This window comes from Ailuropoda melanoleuca, chromosome 2 (assembly GCF_002007445.2).
Source record: "Ailuropoda melanoleuca isolate Jingjing chromosome 2, ASM200744v2, whole genome shotgun sequence".
Lineage (NCBI taxonomy): Eukaryota > Metazoa > Chordata > Mammalia > Carnivora > Ursidae > Ailuropoda > Ailuropoda melanoleuca.
In genome coordinates, this window is record NC_048219.1 from 177,690,730 (window position 1) to 177,717,913 (window position 27,184).

Below are 27,184 nucleotides of genomic sequence, written 5' to 3' on the forward strand. Positions count from 1 at the left end.
AGACAACTCTGTAACTGTGGTTCTCTATGATATCAGACAGAAAAATACTCTTTTTGGGGAAGGTACATTTATAGTCTTAGATATTGTTAACAATTTCCCTCATTGTAACTTGGTTCTTCATGAAAAAAAAAAAAAAAGATGTAAAGTTGACAGCCCCAGAGAGAGCTGCAGTCCAATTTGTTAATAAGGGACATCAGTATTTCCAAGTCTGTTCTTACCTTTGGTTCATGAAATGTCTATCTCAGGAACAACCCCCTCGTGAAGATCTACCTGATTACTCCACCTGAAAGCTCTCTGTGCTTCAAATATGGAAGGTGTCTTCCTTCATTACTTTTCTGGTACTCTTCATTGCACTCTCTCCCATGATGATAACTGGTTTAAAATACTCCCTTTTCTATTAGAACATAGGCACAGATCATACCTAATTCACCACTCACATGGGGCACACAGACCATCTATGAATTAGTTGAACAACCAAGAGGTCATGCTTCCATTTTAGCTCTACTCTGATTACACAAGAGGGTACAGGCTCTCATTAGCTTTTGGTCCCCTTGCAGGGGTAATGCAGGTGTTAGTTGAGGTAATGCTTGTATGCACTTAGAACATGCTGGTTTCATACATAATATGTCATGTCATCTCCCTGCTTAACACTTCCAATGGCTTCTCATTATACTAAAAATAAAATGCAAATCCCTTCCCTTTTCCTGTATGTTTGATTCTGCATGTTCTCTCTCCTGTCTTTCTGTTCGACATATTCCCTACCCCTTGTATCATTTCTCACTAACATTAGCTAACTTTCTGTTCCTCTAAATGGTCAGGTTTATCACCCACCCCCTGAGGATTATTTGCTGCTGCTTTGCCTGGAACACTCTCTTCATATGCTGTTGCTGGTCTCTTCCTGTCCTTGCCGGTCTCTACCCAAATGTCATCTGCTAGCAGAGGCCTTCTCTTGCCACCCTATTGACTTCCTAACTTTCAACTTCTAGCCCATAACCTGCTTTCTTTTCTTGCTAGCACAATTGTTATTACCAGTAATTCTGTTATTTATTTATTTGGTTGCTCATTTTTTGCTTGTTTTTCCTTAGAATGCAAGTAACAAGAGAGTAGAGGATTTGTCTGATTCACTTCTGTGTCATAGTGCCTAGAATGGTGCCTGGCACATAGAAATTTCTCAGTCATTATTTCTTGAATAAATTAATAAATGAATGAAGGAACATCAGAATGTTTTAAGCATGAAGACTCATTAACTTACTGAAACAACAAAACCAGTGTGAATTAGCAATTAAACAATTGCGTTTTATGAGCTACTGTCCATGACAATTCTTGATATGTTTATATTTTACGCTAAACAGCTTGCTGTTGCTCTCTCTTATTAAAGTATCACCCATACTATTCGATGACCAAAATCATGATGATAATGTTAATAGAGAAATGGTGTAAATACCAATGAAGTTAAATTAAAATTTCAGAATCAAGTATCTCTGATTAGAGATAAATGTAACCTTTCCTTGAGAAACACTTAAAAAAAATCTCCAGCCAGAATTAGCTCATGGTTGATAACAATATTGTTTTCAGTTCTACAGACAGGTGGGTTCCTGGAGTCTCTTTAGGTTTAGAATCCCAGGACAGAAAATTGAGATTATAGTCAGGTTGTAAGTGGTCTACGTTATCTTTATTCTTCAGCTGCCTCTTACACCACAAAATAGGATACATATGAACCTCACTTAAAGGTTGTTATTTATTAAGTATACTTTCAATTTTATTGATTTCATTTCTAGAACTTTATTCACTTATTTCTTAAAGATTTTATTTATTCATTTGAGAGAGAGAGAAAGAGCATGAGTGGGGGGAGGGGCAGAGAGAGAAGGAGAAGAACAAGCAGACTCCCTGCCGCATGCGGAGCCAGATGCTCAGCTGATCCTGGGACCCCGGGATGGCAACCCAAGCAGAAGTCAGATGCTTAACTGACTAAACCACCCAGGCACCCTCGATTTCTAAAACTTTAATTTCCTTATTTGCATCTCCTGGTGTCTGTTACATCTGGAAGTACCATGTAGAGTAATATAAATATGTCAAGTTTCCAGGAGATAATACCCCTAACATTGCCCTTTATCTGAAGCTTGTGATCAAGCTTAGGACATGTGTCACTGACAATCTGAGGTAGAACAGAGAATCTCTGAGGAAGTTAAAGAGGAATGCCTTGGCCACCAAGTTTGGGTAATCCATCCAAAATAGATTATGCTTACTCCCACATAAACATGGTAATTCCAGTGTGTACCCAAATTGTTCATTCATATTTACATCACCACATTTGCAGATATAGAGAATAAAGTCGTATATCTAACCCAGGAGGGCTTCCTGAATCTCTCATAAGGAAACAAGTTCTGATCTCTCAAAACAACTGAACACACTCGGGAAGGGCCCTTACCTGTCCTTAAATAGTGCATCATCAATCCCTTTCCTACGAAGCAGATCTTTTGGCCTATAGGGTGTGTCTTTGCATTTAGAGTCTGTGTCACAGAGTAGGGTTTGCAGGAACGGGAAGAAGCCGGTACTAGGAAGGTTTCGAGGTGCAAGGTAACCTGAAATTAAAAAACAAAACAAAACAAAAAACAATAATTACATCACTATGGCATTTGCCTTGGAAGGGAAGGAAGTGTAGTAACTCTTGTCTTGTGAAATTACCTTCTGGATTATGACTATCTGGGTCCACTAATGTATCAAAAAAATGTAAAAATGCCTTTGCCCTACAAATTTCTTTTCCTGGAATTAGCTGCAAGAATGTCTGTGTTTTAAAAATAAATCAGAGTATATCCATATGATAAAACACAATACGGCTAATAAAAATTTTGTCAAATAATATAGAAAATAGTTATAATATCTTGCCAATTAAAATGAGTAGATCACAAAACAGCATGACCAGAATAGTTGTAATCTTTAAAAAATATATAAATGTAAGTATATTTAAAAATCTAAAACAGGGGCACCTGTGTGGCTCAGTGAGTTAAGTGTCTACCTTCGGCTCTAGTCATATCATCAAGGTCCTGGGATTGAGCCCTGTATCGGGCCCCCTGCTAAGTGGGGAGCCTGCTTCTCCCTCTCCTTCCTGCTTATGTTCTCTCTCACTATCTCTGTCTCTCTATCTTGAAACAAAACAAAACAAAACAAGCAAACAAAAAAACTGGGAGGGATTTCCTCAGAGATATATTTCACATGATTTTTATTTTCATTTAATTATATAGTAACTATTTTTTCCCACAATGTACATGTCTTCTTTTGTTATCAAAGTCATTATAAATGCAGCCAATCTTCCAGATACCAGGAAATATTTTTGGTCTCCTTAAAATTTAACATAACATAAATAAGATTAATTATCCTATACACACAATATTTTTTCCTATTTAAAAACCAATAATAATTGAATAAATAAATTCTCCCAATTAAGATCACAGAAAACAAGAACTGCAAGAGTAAAGGGTTTTGTAACCTTCACTCTAACATTTGCTTTATAAAAATGATAATGGCATGTAAGTGTCAAGAAACAGGCGAACTGTAAAGCATTAACTTTTTTGCCATTAGGTCTAATATTAAAACACTATGTTCCTCCTTTTGGGAGAATATGGAGACAATGAGCTTTCAAAAAGGCAGGTTTAGAAACTATAAGAGTAATTCCAAGCTGAAAACTAAAAAGCAAAACCTTAACTTCTACAGGAATCTGTCAAAAAGAGTGTCAGTACAAGTCTATTTTCATTACAAAAAGAAAGAGGAAACGTTAAAAAAGAAAATAGTGAGAGCAACACAGTTAAGCATGCATTAATATATTAGCAGAGAGAATAATAGATATAAATTTGATCTAAGTCACTTAAATACAGCTCTACATACAGACAATTGGAAATACAAAGGAAGGGGTAATAAGAAAGTTGGCCAGAAGCAAAGAGGGAAAAAAAAGAGAGGTTGTAAGATGGTGTACCATTGACTTTGAAGATGGAGGAAGGAGCCAAAAACCAAGGAAAGCAGGCAAGCTCTATATGCTAGAAAAGACAAGGACACAAATTCTCCTAGAGCCTCCAGAAGAAATGTAGCCCTGCTGACACCTTAATTTTTAACCCACTAAGACTAAATTTTAGACTTCTCATCTCCAGAAATGTAAAATAATAAATTGGTGGGTTTTTTAAATAAGTATAGTTGATATATAATACTAGATTATATTCGGGTATACAACATAGTGATTTGACATTTATATACATTATGAAATGATCACCACAGTAAGTCTAGTTGCCCTCTGTCACCAAACAAAGTTGATATAATATTATTGACTATATTCCCTATACTGTACTTTACATCCCCATGACTTATATATTTTGTAACTGGAAGTTCTCACCTCTTAATCCCCTTTACCTATTTCACCCATCTCCCAACCCTGATTCCAATAAGTTAGTGGTTTTTTTTAAAGCCACTAAGTTTGTGGAAATTTGTTAGAGTAGCCATAGGAAACTAATACATGAAATAAGACTGGTATGAATTAAAGTTTTAGAAATTCAGAAGAAATTGGAAAAACCTTAAATCCACCAAACTATTCACCACTACCTTCTAAGATGCATCCTTTTCTGACGCTAGAAAGACCGGCATCTCTCCTAACATTAAACCCAGTGGAAACTTCACTGGGAGGTGGACCTTCCCTGTTTTCACTGTAGTGCAATTCGCTGAATGAGCTGGAGAGTCAGTCAAATTGCCCGTTAACTTCTCACATCACCTGTCTATCAAAATTCTGCCACAGTGGACTGTAACAGCAAGACCTTTATAATTCTGTGGTGAAATTTCAGCCCTAATGGTGATCTACCCTACTGCACAGATCCCAACGGCAGCTGCTCTCCCAGAGTGGGGGTCTGCAAATGGTGTTATTCCTGTTTGATCTCAAACACATGCAGTGGGTCCTTTGAATGGAAAGCAGCGAGCAGGGCAACAGAAGCTGATGACTCCTTTGCCATGTGCCATTTATCGAGGTTATGGAATAGCTGAGCCAGGCAGTGCTAAGAACAACAGCAACTCACGAGAAGCCGTATCACAACAGGAAGACAAGGGAAAAAAGGGAAAAGATATCACGGGAAGAAGATCTGAAAAGAGACGGCACATGACATTCAATTTTAGCTCCTCTGGCATTGATTATAACTTTCAAATTATTAGAGAGGAACTTGGAAGCGTTTAAACCCAAGATTCCTCAGTGTGATTATTACAGATATGCCTTCTTTATAGGAAAATTCATCACAGGGTTGCTTTAAAAACTTTTTAAAAGTTCCTACAATGTTCAAAGTACAGACAGTTCATACTTCACACGGATTTTCTGACAACTGATATTTAACCTGTTACAATGGGTTCGTGCAAATGAGGAATTGGTTTGGGTGTGAACATGTATAGTAAACACAGTGCCATGCACAGCATGGACTGCCTGCATTATTTATTTCACCTTTTAACTAAGAACCACACACTCATTAAGATAAGGAAATCTGCTGCAACAACAATCACTGATTTAAGTGTTCACTCATTCGCCATAGTATGGTAGACTTGTGGCATATATTTATGCCACATCCTTCTTTGATATCCATAATATAGTTTCTCATACATAGAAACTTTTTCACGTAATCTGGAGATGCTCTAAAACTAACTATAATTCAACTCTTTAGTGGTTTTTGAGGGAGGGGAATGGATTTTTTCCCCGTCTTCTGCCCATCTCGGTTACGTGTGTGTCAGGAAGTAACCACTCAGAGCAATGGTGGAATCAAACCATCACACATTTTAAAGAGCTGCTAATTCTAAGTTGAACTCATTCTATTCTGAAGGTGTCTCTGGCACTTTCAGGTTCCAAAATCATGTTTCTCTTTATATCTGTAAATGCTAGCATGCAGGAAAAAGAAAAACGTTTCTCGATCCCTCACAGGACTTCCGTGCAGCAAGCATGGAGCATGCAAAGTTAGAGCTAAAAACTGGCTGCCCGCATTCACAGCCAGAGCACAAATTTAAGGACACACGTAGAGGAACACCATAACTATGCAAACCACAGCACTACTTGTAAGTAAAAAACAAACAAACAAACAAAACAAAACAAAACAAAAAAAACACACCATCTCTGGGGCTTAGGATGGAGGGTTAAGGCAAGATAAATTCCTTGGTATCATGATTCGCAGAGGTCTTACACTCAGAACAGCATTCAGGACTATCTCCAGGAGAAATAGTATCGAAGCCCTTGCAATTCCATGGGGAAATTGGAGCAGAAGACTATAGTATATTCTGAGAGTGAGGTGGGTGAGTAGTAAGCAAGATCCCAATTCTCCTATGGTTTAGTTTCTCAGGGGCTCCAGGCAGAGTCAGTGAAGCTGTCTGAGCAAACACTCATGGGTGGGGAGAGGTTACTCTCATAAAATGGACACAGTTAATATTACCTACAAAATAGTAACATTGACAGATTCCAACATTGTTTCAGGGAGTTGAATCAAATCAAACTATAAAATATTTTTAGGAATAAATCACTGATTAGCTAAGCTTTTAATTAATCAAATTCAGTTTCATTGTTTAAAGAATGAAACTGGCATTATTAAAAGAGTCAGTTTAAGAATTAAAAAAAAATACTCTGTAAAGAATTGTGATATCAACCTATACATCTATGTTTACCTAAAAAGGGGATCAGGTTTGGTTTCCCTTTCCCTTTCTTCACAAAATTCTTTACACAGTACAATACTTGTGTGACATAATGTAAAGATTAGAGCAGTGGTTCTCAAAGCACAGGTCCCGGACCAATAGCATCAGCACCACCTGGGAACATACTAGGAATAAAAATTTGAGATCCCACTCACTCAATCAGAAACTCTGGGATGGGGTCCAGCAATCTTTATTTTAACATGCCTTCTAGGTAATTCTGATGCACATTAAAGTTTGCCAACAACAGGACTGAACTACAAACTTGCAGGAGAGTCAGACAGTGAATATTTTTTAGCTGTGAGACTCAACTGTCTCCATCACAATAACTAAACTCCATCAATGTGGTATGGAATCAGCCAGGGATAGTGTGTATATTCATGGGCCTGACTGTATTTCAATAAAACTTGATTTACAAAAAAAGGCAACAGACTGGATTTGGCCTACAGGCTCTCGTTTGCCAACCTCTGGGGGGATGACCTCATATTTGTCCCTCTCCCTCTCCTGCCTTGCTCCCTTCTTAAATTTTCACATCTTCCCCATCCTTCTTTCTCTCTTCCTTCATCTTACTTAATTTACTTAATATCCCTAATATCTCCTTTACTCGATTTCTCAGTCTTTTGTTCTCTCCTTTCCACTGACCACCCCTTCTTTTGACTCAATTTCCATTCTTTTCTTTCTCCTGCTACTCCCCCTTCACCAACTCCTGTATCTCTTTACTCACATTTCCCCCAATATCTTCCTTTTCTTCTTTTCCTTTTTCACCTCCACAGGAGAATTTTGGCCCACTTCCATAATAAATTCAGGAGCACATTGCTCATTGGCACTATCCACAAATGTGCTGTTTTCTATTTACTGTATTATTAAAGAAAGAAATGTCACAGTCTTTTCAATAATGAAGCTGCTTCCATTTGGCATCATTAGGCTTAGGAAGCATTCTGTAGGCTGCCTTGGGGACATCTGTAGATATTATAATAATGGTAGATATTGGAGAACTTCCACTGCGTTTCTTTGTGTTTTTCTCAAAGCTGGTCAGAACCCAACCTAGATGGTATTTCATGTTTCCAGGTGAAAGGAATTTGGTCTTTACCCCAGTAAAGAAATGAATGATGTACCTTGGAAGGAAATTCTGCCTTTTTAAAATACGAAGTTATTCATTTGGCATGTTATAGTTTTCTTAACTTTTTAGATACAGGGTCACATTAGCAGAATACATATCAGGCCTTATGAGCAATTAAGTGGTAAGTCTCCTCATGAAACACCACAACAATTTCTCGTCATGACAAGAGTACAAAATGAGACAAGTGTATCTAGAAACATCACCTATAAACAAATAACCAGATAAGAATAAAGAAAATATGAGAAAGGAAATAAATCTCAGAAGGATATTTGTAATAATTTATTAAAGTAAGTCTTTTTATTCTTATAGTTTTCCGGCAAATTTTGATCTCAACAACATTTTTAAGACATAATTAAAAATATAAATGGCATAAACCTAGCCTTTTAAATTATTTTATGACGTTGTATCAGGAACCCATAGGACTATTCTGGTTCTTCACAGGCCCTTTCCATTTGGAGGAGAGAGCTGATCCCTGAGGGGAAGTGTCCTGTTCCCCAACTCTTCACCACGTAAACTCAAATACACTAGCTCTTCCTGATTCTAATCTCTCTGAATGAGGGCTTTTTTTTTTTTTTTTTTTTTTAAATTTTTTTTACCCAGAGAGACTTCAGCCTAGGGTTTAATACTGATTATGACTTTGACTCTTCAGGCAAAGTCACTAGCTCAATAAAATTGCACTTTTTGAGAGACTAGATGAAGAATAAGCTACTTGAAAGAAAGAAAAATCTTACATAGTTCTTAGCACAATGCTTGACACAGTGCAAACAATTATTAACTGTATGAATGAATGAATGAATGAACCCCTAAAGTCACAGGAAGACTACATGATCTAGGACTTTAACATAATATTCATCTTTATCTTTATTATTTATAGGGCAAAATTTCAAATTTTATCCCATATTACCATAAGTTCAGTAGATAACAATGGATACAGTAAGTTCAACTGATAGTAAGTACAATGGATAATACTGAATTATATTTATGTGCCTTATAAGAATGGATTAATCAATATTGATAAAACCAGTAATACTTATCATAGGCTATTTAGGTCTCAGGTTCTTGAAAATCTAGTGAGTACACATCGACATCTATAATATCAACCACTGAAATTACTATCCACAGAGAGAATCCAGCTATCATCTATTTAGTGAGTATTTACCGAACAGACACTGTGTGTCTGGCCCTGAGTAAGGTGCTAAGTAAGGCTCATCCTTTTATTTTTTTAAAAATAAGAAATATTTCATTTAAACATTTTAAAAATATATCTCTAGGTTATGTGTGTGTGTGTGTGTGTATGAGAGAAAGACCACCTATTTTCAAAGCTCATCACAATTTCATTATATAAAATGCATATAGAAGTCATTTGCTTTCCTAAATTGTCAGAAATATTATGTATACAAACAGCATATGTTTGAAAATAAATAGCAAAACATTGGTAAGAAAAAAAAACTTCCTGTTTTTTGGTGGAATTAAACAATGATCATTTCATACAAGCCCCATGACAGTCCTATAGGACAGGCAGGGCAAGGGTGATGCCCATTTTGCAGATAACCTCGGAGAGATCAAGCAATTTGCTTAAGGTCACATGAAAAGTTAAGTGCCAGAGATGGATCCAGAATTACATGATATATGATATATGACATGATATAATGATATAATGAAAACAACATTCTGTTCGGCCAAGTTTTAGTATATCTTGGAGTGAGCAGACTGAGAATTTGAAAAACAGGTACCACTTCTGGTTTTGATGCTGATTCATTAAATCACCAGGGGTCAATTAACGTCTCTGTGTCTCTATTTCCACATCTACCAAATGGAGGATAATGGGCCTTGCCACCTCACAGGGCACAAGGAAGATTAATCAGAGAACTTGTGTAAGGCACTGTGGAGACTGGAGAGGGAAGGCCGCGTGGAATCCGGAGTTCCCACTGCTCGTCAGACTGCTGTTGCATCATGTGTGTCATTTACCACGCAGTGAGCAGGACTGTGCTGCTCCACCTAGCCTCCCATCTCTGTGCCTTGAACCAATGAATGGTCAGGAGTATTGCATGAGGTGTTTCTCTCCCTCGTAATTCATAATATGTACCTTTATCACCTGGTACAGTGTTTCAACTACTGCGTGCTCCGTGGGTGTGGCACCATGATACATTCTTCCCAATTCTCCCCAGGCAAGTCTTGCTCCATCATACAGGTGCTTTTCCAAGTTCAAATCCTTTGGCAAAAAGTTAGACTGTTTCTGGCAGTGAGAGCTGCGGCAAGATGCTTAATCCTTAAAGCAGTGGGTAAGAAGGTCCTATGCTCAAAACGATGGCATCTTTCTATGCCACAGAGACCAAGAACAAACCTTGGGTCATTTGAGATGGTGTCTGGGAGCTTTCCCACAAATTCTCAGAGTTGTCTCCAAGTACCACAACCAACAGGTTTTGAAATGTACACCCTGGCTATAAAATTGCAGGTGCTACAGGAGGTGTAAAAAGATTCTTGCCCTTTTTATATATTTGGCTTATTATTACTTTTAGGATAAAGGGATATGGCAGTTTAGACTTGGGACCTTGCTATCTCTTTGCATGTTACCTCTTTGATCCTTAAGTGAACGCTTGAACTGATGGTCAGCCCAAAGGGCTCCATAACCCATCTTTCTTCGTTTCCAGAAGAGATGTGCCTCCTTCCTTTCTGAAGGTTAAGGAGACCCTGTTGGGTGACGGTTTCCAAAGATCATGGCTTGATTTATTTATTTAAATTGTAAACAAAATTATTTGATTCAAGGCTAGGAGAAATAATTGAATTCATACGTGCCAGATAATGAACATGGATTGAATTTGGAGTTTAAAAATACTCACTAATACTATTAAAATCTGCACTTGGCAAGGAATCTTGACTTCTACAACTCTTCTTGGGTGAGTAGGGTCCACTTGTCTTCTTAGACAGGACTAACAGTAACCAACTGAAGCTTGTCTTTCAGCAGTAACAAAGGTTCACAACTGCATTTTAAAAAATCTTCCTTGCCATGGCCATCTGCAAACAGAATCTTGGCAATTGTTTTATTTCCTTCCAATCTAACATTAAAAGAAAAATGAACCCTAGATTCTTGTTCCATTGTAGAACATTCCTCCTATAAAACTTAGTCTCCTAATTCTTCTTAGATACAGCTAACCAGGAAAGTGCCCCACAGCCTTTGGGCAGGGCTGATCTGAAGCTGGATCCACACTGGTGTATGGCTGGGTTGATTGCCAACATCAAGAAGACCTGGTACCAGTGGGTTGAGAGTCACTGTGCTGCGCCCCATCAGCCACAGACTCCCCTGAGACACCGCCCCCTTCCACAGATCCAGTGACATCTGTTAGCATCAAGTAAAGGGTGGAGGTATTTCCTCCTGTGCCACTGCATTCCTTCGGATTTGTCAGGGAAGTGCTGCACTAATTATTACCCACAGTGATAGCACTCAGCAGTCTAGGGAGTTAACTCAAACCTGCCTGTGCATGGGGTGGGGGTGGGGGGGTCAGCAGGGATGAACTGCAGAATCGATTCTTCTCCCACCACCATGGTGGTCTCCAGTGTGATGCTGCGGTTGTGGCTGGGGGGGGAGGGGGGGGGGGGGCAGAAGCATTTCCATAAACCAAGCTCTGGGGCCAAATGAGTTTAGGAAACTAAGCTTCATCTCCTGTTCTGGGAAAGCCAGAATACATTTGCATATTAAAGATTCTGAGAAGTTTTTCAGTAAAAAACATGAATACCTGTAGTTAATTCCACATTTCCACAAACCTGAGTACAGAATATTAATTGTTTTTTTTTCTTTTTCTTCCTGTTTTTATATAAGATTCCTGGGAATGAACATTCCATAGGTCACACTTTGGAAAACAGTACCTTTACTCATGATCTCACATATTCCCAACTGAAAAGGAATCTGGAACTGGATATTTATTTATTCCTTCCTCTCCAGGAGGGAACTTTTAATGTAAGGAAATATCTTGGCTTTGAGTCTTGATGTACTAGAACTTACTTGTAAGCTGCCATCTCACTAACTTGGCTTAAATACAGTAATTCAACAAGAACCTTGGTGTTTATTTGTGAAGTCCATTACAACGGTGCCTGACTATTATTTGTGGGAGTCCCTCAGTAACACTTGTCTAAGACATTGCTTGGGAGAGAGAATTTCATTCCAGAAGGATTTGGGGAAGCTTATAAAAGTACACACTCTATAATGGGAAAAAATAAGGTAATGAGGAATCAGAATGAGAGCAAACAAGCACAGGAAAGAATAAAGCCAGTACAATAGTAAGAGCCAAAGGTATGTGTGTTATTAGAAGTTGGCTGCAAATTTGAATCTGAGTGACCTAAGGAACTACAGAAACAATCATTTAGAGTGTCCCAGAATAAAATAGGACTAAATAAACGTATTAGGGGAGGTATAGCTTTTCCCATACTCAGAGAAATCATACCTTTTAGGCACCAAGAACTTCAGTGGGTCTTAGTGTATTTGCTTCCACCCAGAAAAGGAGCACCAATGAAAGTGACTCACCATCCCAGTGACCCATCCCTAATGGGTCCTATCCCTAAGTTGTTTGGGAGTTAGCCAGAAAAAGGGTCCCTTTCAACTTGTTTCCCAAACAGTTGCCTTTCTGGTGTCTGGACTAAGTTATGAGTCATTGCCAGGAACTACATATTGGCAGAAATTTTAGGAATTACTCTTGTGAGTGAAGCACCAAGCAGGAGCAAGAGTTAAAAAAGCATCTTTCTAATCCTATGCAAATGATTTATTACGCAACCAGGACCTTCTACCTTGAATCATGTCCTCACTTATGCAGGAAACATAAATCTGGACCACCCATCCATCAAACTATTACAAGTAGAAGAATCTCCGTAAAAGGAGATTAGCCATGCTGAAGTATTAAGCACTTAACATAAGATGAAAATTATGTTTGGAAATTAAAATGTGATCTCAGTAACCCATTAAGAGTAATGATATGGAGAAAAGAATTTCAGTAATTACCCTTATAAAGGTATGCTACTAACAACTATTTTTTTCATTTGGAAATCTCAGTTATCACAGAGAATTATATGTGTTATAGTGTAAAAATAAAAGCCACTGAAGTACATTCTCAGGGTCATTGCATAGAAAAAAAGAAAGTCCCATAAACACAGAAGCTTAGTAACATCTCTAATTCAACAGATGGTCTATTCACTTGGGAAAAAAAGTGTCTGGTTTTGGATCCTATCACTTCTCAACAGCCTGTGTAATATTTATGTCTTTGGTATTCATATTCCGTCTATTTGCAAATGATATGTGTGACAACCTGCCAGTGGAAAATGTATGTCACAACCTTTTCTTTCAAGCAGCACTGCTGGCAGGTAGCAACCTCATCTTCTTGTCAGCCTTGACTTTCTCCTAAACCAGAGACTCTCTTACCAAGACCTCTGCCAATCATAAAGAGACAATTTAAGTGACCTATGGCTTACTTTGTAACCACAACATATTAAGGGCCTTCTCTTTCCTTCTATGTAGAATCACTTTTAATCATTAGGAAAAAAAGAAGAGAAAAATCCCTAAGGGGCATTTTCCTAAGTTGTAGAGAAAAAAAAATGCTAACATGGTAATTAGTATTTTCTGATTTTTTTCTAAGAAAAAAAGTTTTTTTTTCCTAAAAGGAAATAATTCAGAAAAATACAAATAGAAACCACAAGATTCCATTTACCTATCAGATTGGCAAAAATTTAAAAAGTCTGACAATATCAAGTGTTGGTGAGGATACACAGCAGTGGGAAGTCTCATCCCATGGTGGGGAAAAAGTAAATCAGTAAAATCACCATGGAATGCATTTGACCACATTGAACAAAGTTTAAAATATGCACGGTTGTAGGGATATACCCCAAGAGACATGTGCACACATACACCAAGAGACATATTTAAAACATCCATCACAATACCATTGGAAATAACTGAAAAAATAAGCTAGGTGCTCATCAAAAGACCATGGGTAAAAAGACTGTGATCTATCTATGCATGGGGCATACGTGGTCAAAATGAATTCACTAAAGCTGCAGAAATCAATGGAACTAAACATACAAAATGCCATGCTGAGCAATAACATAGTGTTCAGTCTAAAAAGTGTGGTGCAAAAGGATGCTAGGTTGGGGTACCATTTCTATGAAGTTTAAAAGCCTTGGTCAAAAGGTACAAATTTCCAGTTATAAGATATATAAGTCCTAGGCACTTAATATGTACCATGGTGACTCTGGTTAACAATACTGTATTATATATTTGAAAGTTGGTAAGTGAGTGGATCTTAAAAGTTCTCAACTCAGTGATGGGCAACAGGAGGGCACTTGATGTGATGAGCATTGAGTGCTATACGCAACTAATGAAACACTGAACACTGTATCAAAAACTAATGGTATAGTATACATTGGCTAATTGAATCTAAATAAAAAAAGCTCTCAGCATGAGAAGAAAATTGGTAACCATGTGAAGTAATGGGTGTTAACTACACTTATTGTGATCCTTTCACAATATATACACATACCAAATCATTATGTTGTACATCTGAAACTAATATGCTATATGTCAACTATATTTCAATAAAGCTGGAAAAAGCCCTTACAGTTATACTAGGAGACATATAAAAGGGGAAAAAGAGAAAGAACCACTTGATAGACTACATAGCAAAGGAATTTTTATCAAAGACATCCTTCTGCAAAGAATCTTGGAATGATCCCTGGTTCTTCAGAGCACCCATTTCAGAACAAAGCTCTGCTTCCTAGGACCCTCCTCAGTTGTCACCCGAAGTCCAACTCCTATAATAGGTTCCTTCTAGCACCCTCTTACTGAGTCACTGTACAGTTCCTCACCGTGGGCACTCCTCCTTAGCTGCAAGGAGGAATAAACATAACTTATTCAACAACAACAACAAAGTTAAATAATACCCAAAGCCTGCAAAGTAACATTATATAATGTAGTCAGGTATATAAATACATAGTAAAAAATATAAAACAAGCATGGGAATGCTACACACCAATTAAATTGTAATGACATCCTTCAGCAAGGGAGGGAGGGAGAGAGGGATGCAGGCAGGCAGGAGAGAACTTAGAATCTGAGTGGTTTACCCAAGGGCTTCAATGGTAGCTTAATGTTTCATTTCTTTTAAACAAATGATCCTGAAAGAAATATGGCTAAAAATGTTAGGGTTTGATAAAGTTCGGAATTCGATACATGAATGTTTGCGCTGCTTTTATGATTGCCAATATGTTTGAAATAGCACACACTTTTCTTTTTAAAGATAATACAGATCTTCCTCTACTTATGGTGGCATTATATCCCCGTAAGCCCATTGTAAGTTGAAAATGCCAGGGCGCCTGGGTAGCTCAGTCGGTTAAGCGTCTGGCTCTGCTCAGGTCATGATCCCAGGGTCCTGGGATTGAGCCCCATGTGGGGCTCCCTGTTCAGTGGGGAGTCTGCTTCTCCTTCTCCCTCTGCCAGTCCCCCCAGCTTGCGCTCTCTGACTCTCTGTCAAATAAATAAAATCTTAAAAAAAAAAAAGAAAATGCTATAATCAAAAATCAAAAATGCACTTAATACAGCTAGCCTACTGAACATTATAGCCTAGTCTCGCCTACATTCAACATGCTCAGAACACTCAGATTTAGCGTACAGTTGAGCAAAATGATTGAACACACAGCCTATTGCTGAGTGGGAGCTACAGCTGGCTGCTGGCCCAGCATCATGAGAGAAGATCCTAAGGCATATCGCTAGCCCAGGGAAAAGATCAAAATTTAAAATTCGAAGTATGGTTTCTACGGAATGCATATTGCTTTCACACCATAGTAAAGGTGAAAAATCGTAAGCTGAACCACCGTTAAGTTGGGAACCACCTGTATACTGGAATTACATTAAAATTTAGGAAGTTTTAGCTACTGAAATATCACAGAATGTTCATTATAATGCAATCTAACCTACAAGCCAGTTCAAGAATAGCTTTATAACAATGCTTTCTGGGTTGATAAATTCCATGCACTTTTTGTCAATGTTGTGAGTAACTCATTAATCTATTTTTTTTTAATCCATTGTCCTCCTTGTCCAGTTTATTACCATACTAGCTGGGAGTCTCTGTTCCTGAGAGGCACGGCTAATTCAGAACTCATTAAATGCACGACTCCAAACTGTTCATTATATATTACCTCTATCCTCTCTCCACTGAGCATCATCTGCTATTGTGTTTACCCCATTACTGAGCTTAATTAAGTCCTTCAAGAGTTTCTCATAATCCTCCAAACTTGTTGTTGGCAAATAGGTACCATTTATTTGCATTGCTTCTGAATCATTAATAAATACGTTTTAAAATTGTTTCTAGGCTTCTAAAAGTCATCACACTGTTCAAACTGATTGTCATGCTCTCACTTTACATATTTGCGTATCTCAACTGGTTTTCAGAATTATCTGGGATCTAACCTTTTATCTATTATTAACTTGTTCCCCAACTTATTTAAAGGGCCCTTCATTCAGAGCCCTGTGGGAAGATCACAACAAACTGCCAACTACTATTGGCTTATCTAACTGCAAATACTCAGTTAATTATTTCAAGGACTTTCAGCAGGTTAAAAAGACATAACTGAATTTATTAAAACTATATCAAATGAACTGCTTGGGCAGTTTTTTTTTCCTTATCTTAAAGGAAAAATTGGCCCACACCTAATGTGAATTCCCAGGATCTCTTTTCTCACATTAAAACAAAACAAAACAAAACAGGTTAGCTATTAGCCAGCTGGCAGCTCTTTAAAGATACTCTCAACAATTAATGGTGAATGATACAGCTTTTCTAGTGGATCAGTTTCATTCTGCAGTTTCTTCAGATTTTTAAAAATGATAACCAAGGGAAGCAATGCCCTGTCATTCTCAGGCTCCTACAGCTTTCACTGCCAAACTCAGGTCAGTGGTTTCCATCATTGTGTGGATGAGAGTAACACAAGATCATGGGGCATTGTGCTTAGCCTCTGTCCTTCTTGCCTATCTGAGAGAATCTTGATCTAATAGACTCCTCTGACTTTACCACATGCCTGCTATCCGAGAATTCTTGTTACTCTTGAGTTGTGAGCAATATTGCCTTCAGATCCCCTCTTAATTTTAAAAGTCTTAGTTTATGCAGCCCAGCTAATAAATTTGCCCTTTGTTATCCTTTCTGGGTAGATATTATTCTAATATGTGTTATCTACGTTAGCAATGCAGCATCATTATTCATTCAGTTCAATCCAGAATGGCCACTGAACACCTTTTAAGGACATAACATGGAAATGCTGTTGGTGGACAAGAGAACCATAACTACCTTCACTCTTAAGACTAATGAGGAGCAGGAGAAAACATGGGAGTTCACCATGTTAGTAAAACAAACCCCAGCTGCCCCATATTTATTTTGGGGTCATTAACAACTGAGAATTATATGTAATTGACACAATAACCCCCAGGCACCCCCAACCCCCTTTTCCTATTTTGGAACTGCCCTTCCAGGATTAGACTTCTCTGGGCTAACAATGAAATTAAATCCTTCCCATACATCTAATAATTAAAATAAACTGGGATATGAATCAGCACATCAACTAGGTGAGTAGCTTAGAATATATAATTTTTTTCTTCCTTCTTGTCTCTTTTTATGCATATTTAGTGGACTTTGTAGCAGCCTCTTTTGTATCTGAGGCAAGCAGATGCTTTTATTCTTTCAGCCTAATGATGTGGAGAAAAACAGAAGGATGCAAAAAGTCTCCAAGTGCTTCATCTTCAGAGATAATAGACACTGAAATTGCATTCCTCACACCAACCCCTCTTCCCAATTCGATACCTGGAAATGGTGAAAGAAGTACAAAGCTGTGCCGTAAGACACAAGAAAACCCTTCTGTAGACACTGGTGGGTTTCTTTTTAGAAAAACATGAGCAACTACATGAAGCTAAAGGACTAAAACTCAGAAGTCACAACACTTTCTTTCTGGCTTTGAGACAATAAAGTGTCAATCAGGGGGTCTTACTAGCTATTCAATATCAAACCATGAGGGCCAGTCCTGGAGAATACTGGTAAATAATAGAAATGAAACATGGAAGATATCTGAAAGTTCAAGCCAATCTTCAGTTTTCAAATATCAAAATTGATGTGACTTCACTGACTGCTTACTATGCTCAAAGGAACAGTGGAGTCAGGGTAAATTCCATCAAACTCTTCCAATTCAATTTTATCTCTTCCTGATCATTGTCCCTCTTGTTTTGTATCATCAAGTCAACAAAATGAGTTGCCAGCTTTTGCTTAATTGCTACTAGACAGGCACCGATTTCCCTCAAAGCACCAGACTCTCTTTAATTATTCCTTTTGGCAACACTGGACAGCTCTTATTCTGTGTTACTTAATAAAATGTTTAGAAAATAGTTAACAGAAACTTTAAATTCCAGGCCAATAACTTTTGATATTTAAAAAGGCTGATGAAATCAGATGCAATATAGACAGTTGGGAAGAAATTAAAGTTAGACATAATAATAGGACTGATGTCAAAATACGGGTTGGGGCTGGATGCCACAAAGGATAAATGGGATGACTATAATTTATTGTATTTCTAATAATTATTCCTTTATGTGACATATATCATTTGTAATTCTTACAACAACTCTTTAAAGTTATTTTCTTTTCTGTTACATATAGTAATTCAGAGTAATCTGCCTGTATTTGGAAGGTCTGTTTTGCATCTTCAGTCCCACATCATTTTTCTTGCTCGCTGACAGGGAAATAAGGTCTATTATTAATAACTTCTAGTGTAGTTTCTTAAAATTCCTTAAAAAACATAAAGTGGATACTATCCCCTTAAGATGCAGCTAAGAGTCAGAAATTTGCAATGATTTATCATAAATTAAAACATTCCTGATTAAGTTTCAAAATGCTTTAAAAATAGATATTTAAAAATCTAAGAAACAATTGCTCTGGGAGATTTAAAAGAGAAAAGTTACTTTTTAAAATGATTTTATTTATTTATTTGAGAGAGAGAGAGATTGAGAGAAAGAGCATGAATGGGGAGGAGAGGGAGAAGCAGGCCTCCCACAAACAGGATGCCCTACGCAGGGCTCAATCCCAGAACCCTGGGATCACGACCTCAGTGGCAGGCAGACACTTAACTGACCGAGCCACCCAGGCACCCCAAGAAAAGTTACTTATTTACACCTTATGGATTAGAAAAGAAAGGGCAGGAGTGAATGATACACCGGAGATAGTCCAGTCAGTGGCCATAAGTAACAACCATTCCTTCCCATGTCCAGTGGGATGCTCTGTTGGGAAGTCAAGATTGTTATCTTCAGTGCCATATTCCACTCAACTCCATTTTCTTGCTTACTGCGGTAACTGGGATTTCATACCGACAGGACTAGAATAACAAGGTAACTCTTTGAAGGAGGTGTAAGTTAAGCCACGCCTTTCCTTTCCTCCCCTCCCCTCCCCTCTTTTTCCTTTCCTTTCCTTTCCTTTCCTTTCCTTTCCTTTCCTTTCCTTTCCTTTCCTTTCCTTTCCTTTCCTTTCCTTTCCTTTCCTTTCCTTTACTACTTTCTTTTCAATCTTTCCTTGACTAATGCTAGAATGTTCCCCCATTAGTTGGTTGAGAATTAAGAATTAGATGATCAAAGTTGAGAATCATTTGGTTTATCCTTAATTTGGTTCTACGGTGCCAATTTCTGGCCAAGAAAAGGAAGATACTAATTATCTCGTCAAATTCGATGTTGTACATATTTGTATTCAAAAGCTTCAGTTAAAATTAATCTTGATTGGCTCTCTTTAGTCTATCTACCTTCACTTCTTGACAAAACGAACAAGCAAAAATGAGAGGATTTACAATTAGTTTTCCCCTAAATAATGGTGAATTACTTTTAAACACTGGGATACCCTAATACACACTACTTACTTTATAATGCATCACAGAGATAACATTTAACATTGTACGTTTAAGCATATTATATGTATTTGTTATTGCATGGTATATGTTTTATATCTATTTGTGTACTTACACACACACATATACACATATGCACATACACACACACACCCCTACATGTCTTTAGGAGAGCCGAAGAGAATGCAAGAGAGGAAATTCAGACAGGGAAAAAAAGCGTGTTCAGAAAGAAGAGATTCAGAATGGAGTTCTCTTCCACTATGAAATAAATAGAGGATTTTGCAATTTCTAACACAAAACCAACCTTAAAAAGACGTTAGGTATTTTTTTGTTTCTAGACTACTGGAACTGTCCTCACCGAGAGTGTTACACAGTTATGTAGTCCTCAGCTGAAAGGACGCGAGTGCCCAAACACAGACATGGAATGCCATCATAAGGTGTCAACCCTCTCTTTTCTGAGCAGCCTTCCCACCTTCAGGATAAAGTCCAAACCTTAGCGCTAGGTAGGACTCCTCCCAGCCCCCATGCTCGACTCACTTCCAACAACAGGATGTCTCTCCCACCCACTAAAATGAATCATTTTGTTTATATTTTGCAATAAGACTTTTATAATTGTGCTACAGAGTTCACAGGAGTATAGGCCTGGGGCAATCTTCCTTGTTCAAGCACTTGCCTTCTTTCACCTCAGTGCTTCCAGCCTGATAGTCTTCAGGCCTAACTGAGGGACAAGAAGGATCAATGGCCTGTGAAGAGTCAATGAAGAGGCTGATGCATAAACACCTGAGCCTGTGACCCACCATTCCAAAACAAACCCCTTGCTAACTGCCAGTCCTCTTGTAGCTCTTGGAATACATACAACTTGCTTGATCTTGAAGTGTTGGCTCAAGCAAGTGTCTTTTTCAATTACTATAATAATAACATACGTAACTACTATAATAACATACGTAACTATATGTAACTCTAGCATGTTTTAATGCTTTTCAGCTTTAAAAGGACTTTCACGAATAACATCACATTTGAGCCTCATTCACATAAACATGGGAAGTAAGCATCATTTCTTCTTTTATAGATTAGGTAATAAAAGCTCAGTGACATTTGTAGGTAACAAAATTGGAACTTTAAACTAGGTTTCAAATCCCATACTCTTTCCTCCATATCAGTCTGTTTATATTGTGTGATCTGAAAGCTGATGGAGGTCCAGGTGCCCCCCCACCTCTAAANCGACAGTCACACGCACCACTGAGCAGGCCAGCGGCACTCCTGGATATGTATGGTTTTAAACCAGATTATGTTACCTGAAATATGTAAGGCTTTGAATATCTGATTTATTCACAGGGATTAGTGTTTATTAGTCATTAACATGTAGATTCACCTAGGAGAGAACAGGTGTCTGGTGCAATGAAGAGTGGAATGTGAAAGTTTGATTGAGAAATAAGCTGGAAATTGTCCTGAGCATGAAGCTGTCCCTGAGTAAGACATCAGAATGAGAGATCTAGACATCAGCATTCAGTACAAAAGTATCAGAGAGGATTGGATGCAACATAGGAACCAAAGAGAAAGGCTGGGAATACCCTGTGATCTAAAAACACTAGTTGACTTTGAGCATCTTAAGAGATTACCTGGCAAAGTCCCTTTACACTGAAAAACCAGAAAGAATTTGCAAGAAGGGAAAAAAAATCAACCACACTCAGTTGTCTTTTGGATTAGCATAATACCACTTTTCATTATTTTTCTATGTTAATACTAACTGGAAGTTCTATATACTACCATCATGGTGCTCTCTTGGGGACAATGAGGTTGAAACCCCTAGTTTAGGTGGATGTGCTGAGGAAGAGTAGTTCAGGTGGCATGTCAAGTGGCTTATAATGGGTATTCAGGGGAGCATGGGTGGCTCGGTTGGGCTTCCGTTTCTTCATTGTGGCTTGGGTTGTGATCTTGGAGTCGTGGGATTGGGTCCAGGTTGGGTTTCACACTCCGCACCAAGTCTGCTTGTCCCTCTCCCTCTGTTCCTCCCCTTGCTGTGCATGATCTCTCTCTCTCTCTCAAATAAATAAATAAAATCTTAAAAAAAATAGTAATGGGCATTCAGTCCAATGACAAATCTATGTGGTATGCCATGCTGAATGACTTAGCTTTAACTGCTGTGTATCTTTTCCCTGTAAGCCATCATTTCAAAATGGAAATATGTTTATATTAATATTATCATTACGGGTTTCTCTTTCCACCTTTTTCTTATAAAGAATATTTTCAAACTGCACCCAACATATCAATATGTAATTTACATGTGAATCACAACTTACACTTACAGACAGCATTATTTCAAGGAGCAAAAAAGCGTAGTGACCTTTTATTCATTAAATGTCAATCTGAGTAACAATAGTTGATTGTCTTATTACTCAAAGAAAATGTTTGTTTTTGTCTTTCTGTAGTTCTTTAAAGCCTAAGATTTAAAATTGGAGAAGGAAATACAAACGCTAAGATCAACGATAGTCTTCTACTGACCTGAAATGGCTGTAAGATTAAGCCAAAATTTGCAGCGACTAAGACTAAAATCCTTACCCCTCCAAAGAGGGAGTTGGGCCAGAAACTTCTCATAACTTTTATCCCAACTGTACAGAGATCAATATGCTCATTTGAACTTAGGATCCTATTAGTTACAAACTCTCCATGAAGGTCAATTTGACTTGCCGGCAAGGGTTTATGATGGATATTATGCCACAGATAGAGCTGTCAAAGTATGGTTGGAATGGGAGCTCAAAAAATATTATTGATTGAACAAATGAACCAATGAGTTGATGATAGTGTCTGGTGCTTATGCAAGAAGCTAATGTTACAGCATCTAAATCTCAATTACAACGAGCTCCCTGTACTTTAGATGTATTAGATTTTGCTGCTGTAAGTATTAATTGAAATTAAGTGACCCAGATCAAGATTTCAAAATATTTTTGGCAATAGGTTATAAAAAGAATTTGTATGGTGATAGCCCAGGCCTGGAATTAAGATCATGGCTTTAGCTTCACCACTATGTGACTTGAAACAATTGATTTCACTTCCTCTTTTCTTCAGGACACAAAAGGAGATACCAGCGTCTATCTCCAAGTGCTATGGTAAAGCTCAAATGAGATGTTATATGTAAAAGATTCACCATAGTCCTGGTACAATAAATATTAATTTCTCATGCATAAATAGTTTTATAATGGGATTTACTCCAACAAGAACTAGCCTAAATTAATTGGCTTCTGTATGCAGAAATTCCATCTCTTTCATGTTAGCATTATGCAGACAAGGATAAGTTTCTCCTTTCCGTAACTTGGAATGTCACTCATCCGTTCTAGAGACATTCTAGCACTTTATATGTGCAAGTAAAAGTGCTACAAAGAGTTACTGCCACAAGGAGGGAAAGTAGAAAGCAGGAGGAAGGGCAGAAATGTTTGACAAAGCATCAATATGCTTCCACAAGGATATTAAACATATAAGCACTTGAAGAATCAAATGATACTATGTAATCGACAGACCTCAAATTTGAGTGAGAAGACCATTCTATAATTTTAATATAAAACATAAAAAGTAATAATGGTGGTAGAAGTCAGAACCCCTGGGTTGAAGACAGGACAATGAGAGAGCATTCACAACTTAAGGTGAACATAGGAGGGAGTAAGAAATGGGAAATGTTTTAGGTTGTGGCAGGAAAGTATGTGCTCAGTTAACCAATCTTTCTGCCAAAATTCATTGCTGTCAGCGGCATTTATTATGCACAATCTTTAGGAGGGGGCTGGCAAAAATCAGTGCGATTGTCCATAAGATCTAGGAGGTAACTGAAGTTACATAGTTGATACTTTACTTGAAAATACATTAGGATACAGTGGGTTAAGTGTGTTCCTTAAATTTAACCTAGCAACTATCCATTAATTTTGAAGTTAATTCTAACCTAAAATTCAGAGACTATTAATTTTTGAAGTTCCCAAATCAGGGATACACAGTCCAGGAGAAGTTAAATCTAAATGAGAAACTCTAGGAGGACCCAAGTTAGGATGACATTCTGCAAAGGCAATGCTTCTCCTGCTTTTATTTTCAGGCAGCCCTGGAATGTGTTAGGAAGCGTAAGAGGTGTTAGAGGCAAGTTTTCATTGGTGAAATGGATGGTGTTGAAGTTAATGTGGCTTGGCTAGAAAATATTATAAATGTACCTCCACCTTTGCATGAACAAGGTGTGAAGATCAGCAAACCCAGGGTCCTGATACCCTCAGGAGTGTATTGCGGTCTAGGAGTCCCATTCAGTCCTGTGCTCTAGCAGTAACTAAGTGATTCTGGGCTAAAGCCCACTGCTACTAGACATATGGTTACAGGTGTCTCCAATGCAACGTTCCAGTAAGGCCTTTGTTAAGAGTGCCTGCAAGGACAAGGAACTGGGACTCTATGGAACTTCATGAACAGGTTCATGTGACCTCTTTCGTGAATGCTTGCCAATAAATGTTTTTATGGATGGCAAACTGCAAGACTTGTCATTGCAAATGTTGCCAAAAAGATTGTGAGGGAGGAAACCCATAGGTTCACTTATCTCAAGTTATCAGACAATTATTGTCTATGAAGAAGAATCTAATGAGATCATGAATGACCAAACTGGCTATATATTTATATACTGGATATATATTTATATACATATATTTGGATAAGGAGTGGGGAGGGCCAAGGAGCCGAGAGGGAGGGAGAGAATTTTTTTTCTTTAAGATTTATTTATTTATGTATTTATTTAGAGAGAGAACACAAGCAGAGGGAGGGGGAAAGAGAGAGGGTGAGGAGACGCAGACTCCCCAATGAATGCAGAGCCCTACTCGGGGTTTGATCCTACAACTCTGAGGCCATGACCCGAGCTGAAACCAAGAGCCAACACTCAACCAACTAAGCCACCTAGGTGCCCAGCTTAGGATATTTCTAACAGATTAGAAAGCACGAAGCAGCAAATATTTATTCCAATGGTTTACTGCAAATGCAGATCTTTAGCTTCTACTTAGATTATGAATTTATTCTTTGTGCTTGCCACTGGGCTGTGTATTTAGAACAAATACAGATATGAAAAATAAAATTCTTATCCTAAATGGTGTGTGCACATGCACAATACGTGTGTGTGTGTGTGTGTGTGTGTGTCTGTGAGATGAGGGGTTTGGGAAGATAAAGGAAAAGAAAGAAGCATGTGTCTAAACAATTATCATTGGCATGATACTTGCTATGTGACAGGGTCATGCACTGTGTTTGATACTAAAGTATGAAATTTGGACTTCTAATATAATTTGTGGCAGAAGGTAAAGTGGGCAGGTGGGGTAGAGAAGGCCATCTACCATGAGTTTTGAAGGACAACTTGGAGCTAATGGAGAGAATGACAGGGAAAGGAGAAAATAATATATGCAAAGGCATAAATGTAAGAAAGCCCTTGAGAAGGCTGAAGTACAATAAAACTCCACGATAATGCAAAAACTTGAATTCAGATATAAAGCAATTGGCTCACCAGGTCATTTCATTATCCTTGCAAAACAGGCTCCTGCATTTTACATGACTGGATGTTCTGGACCCCACTTATAACATAATGGCAGCAATTTCCGTAGTCTGTTGAAAGTCGCTGGGGTGCGAAGTACATGGCTGTGACTGATAGGGAGGGAATTACGGCCAGAGAGGGTGCTAAAGAGTTAGGTGTGAACATGAACAGTTTTAGGTGCCATGTGATAGAGTCTGGATTTTATCCTAAAAGTAATGTTGAGTCAGAATGATATTAAGCATGGCAATGGCATGGAAATATTTGGTTCAAAAAATAACTGGCATTAGGGGTGCCTGGCGGGCTCAGTCAGTGGAGCATGCAACTTTGGATCTCAGGGTTGTAAGTTCAAGCCCCACAATGGGGGTAAAGATTACTTAAAAATTTAAAAAAATCTTTAAAAAAAAAAAAAGGAAAAGAACTGGCATCAGTATAAATGATAGACCAAAGGGAGCTAGATCAGGGGTGCAGAAACCAGATAAAAAGGTGCTGTAGTCCTAGCAAAGAGATAGGAGGAAGACCTAAACTAAGACAGTGGCAGTGGAGGTAAAGACAGAAGAGTTTCATTAGGAAGGAAGAACTGACTGGACTTGGCAACTGAAGGGTGTGAAATTGAAGGGAAAGGATGGTACCATTTTATTGCTATGGATCACTCGGAGGATGGGAGATCCATTCCCCACATTACGAAATGGCCAGTTTGGGAGAAAGGGAAGAAAAGGGAGTTAGTAATAGATTTGTTGAACACTTCTAACAAACCCACATTTCCTTAATTTTTTTTCTTTAGGTATTGCAGTTGAGTTAGTCTACCATAATGAAAAGCCATTAGATTTCAGTAGCTTGAGTTGAGCTGGATTAGATATATTTATCATGAGTTGACTGGGAGATTTGGAAACAAAGCTGTCAGAAGCTTAGTTTGGGGTTCTTTGTCATCAGTGAAAAACAAGGATTTTAATAAATGGGAGGAGATGAAATTTAAGAAAGGGAAATGAGAATGAAGAAACCTGTTCTTGGACGAAGGCTTGTTAATCCCTAGATATGATCATGCACTGGTTATTGGTAATGCTGAATGATGTTGGTGATGTAACACAGTGGCTCCTCAAATGAGTTTTAGTAGTAAACAGGAAGTTGGTATTTTGGGGGAAACCTCTGTGATGCATTGATTTAGTCATTCCATAAAGCACTCCTATATCCATCCATCTAGTAAATACTTACTAGGCATCTGCTAAGGTCCCTGCACACTGAAATAGCTGGGAGAGTTGGAACAAATTTAAAAAGAAAAAAAAAAAAATCAAATCTTGGCCAGAACTCATTCAAAGAAGGTTTTGGATTTCTATACACGAATAACGAGACTGAAGAAAGAGAAATTAGGGAATCCATCCCATTTACAATAGCACCAAAAACCATACGTTACCTTGGAATTAACTTAACCAGAGACGTAAAGGACCTATATGCTAGAAACTATAGATCACTTTTGAAAGATATTGAGGAAGACATAAAAAGATGGAAAAATATTCCATGCTCATGGATTGGAAGAATTAACATAGTTAAAATGTCCATACTACCCAGAGCAATCTACACTTTCAATGCTATCCCGATCAAAATACCGAGGACATTTTTCAAAGAACTGGAACAAATAGTCCTTAAATTTGTATGGAACCAGAAAAGGCCCCGAATCTCCAAGGAACTGTTGAAAAGGAAAAACAAAGCTGGGGGCATCACAATGCCGGATTTCGAGCTGTACTACAAAGCTGTGATCACAAAGACAGCATGGTACTGGCACAAAAACAGACACATGGACCAATGGAACAGAATAGAGAACCCAGAAATGGACCCTCGGCTCTTTGGGCAACTAATCTTTGATAAAGCAGGAAAAAACATCCGGTGGAAAAAAGACAGTCTCTTCAATAAATGGTGCTGGGAAAATTGGACAGCTACATGCAAAAGAA

At 38.0% G+C, this 27,184-nt stretch overlaps 1 protein-coding gene across 2 annotated transcripts in view; it reads right to left on the reverse strand.

Annotated features, from left to right (window-relative positions):
* The window catches only part of ABCA12 (ATP binding cassette subfamily A member 12), a 171,502-nt gene that overhangs the window by 114,881 nt on the left and 29,437 nt on the right, over nt 1-27,184 (reverse strand). Inside the window, exon 3 of one of the 2 annotated variants that reach the window (XM_019807562.1) lies at nt 2,429-2,582. The exons of the other annotated variant lie outside the window; for it this stretch is intronic. Within the exon in view, the coding sequence (XP_019663121.1) occupies nt 2,429-2,582 (154 nt within the window). The remainder of the gene's footprint in view (nt 1-2,428; nt 2,583-27,184) is intronic. 2 annotated transcript variants of the gene reach the window in all.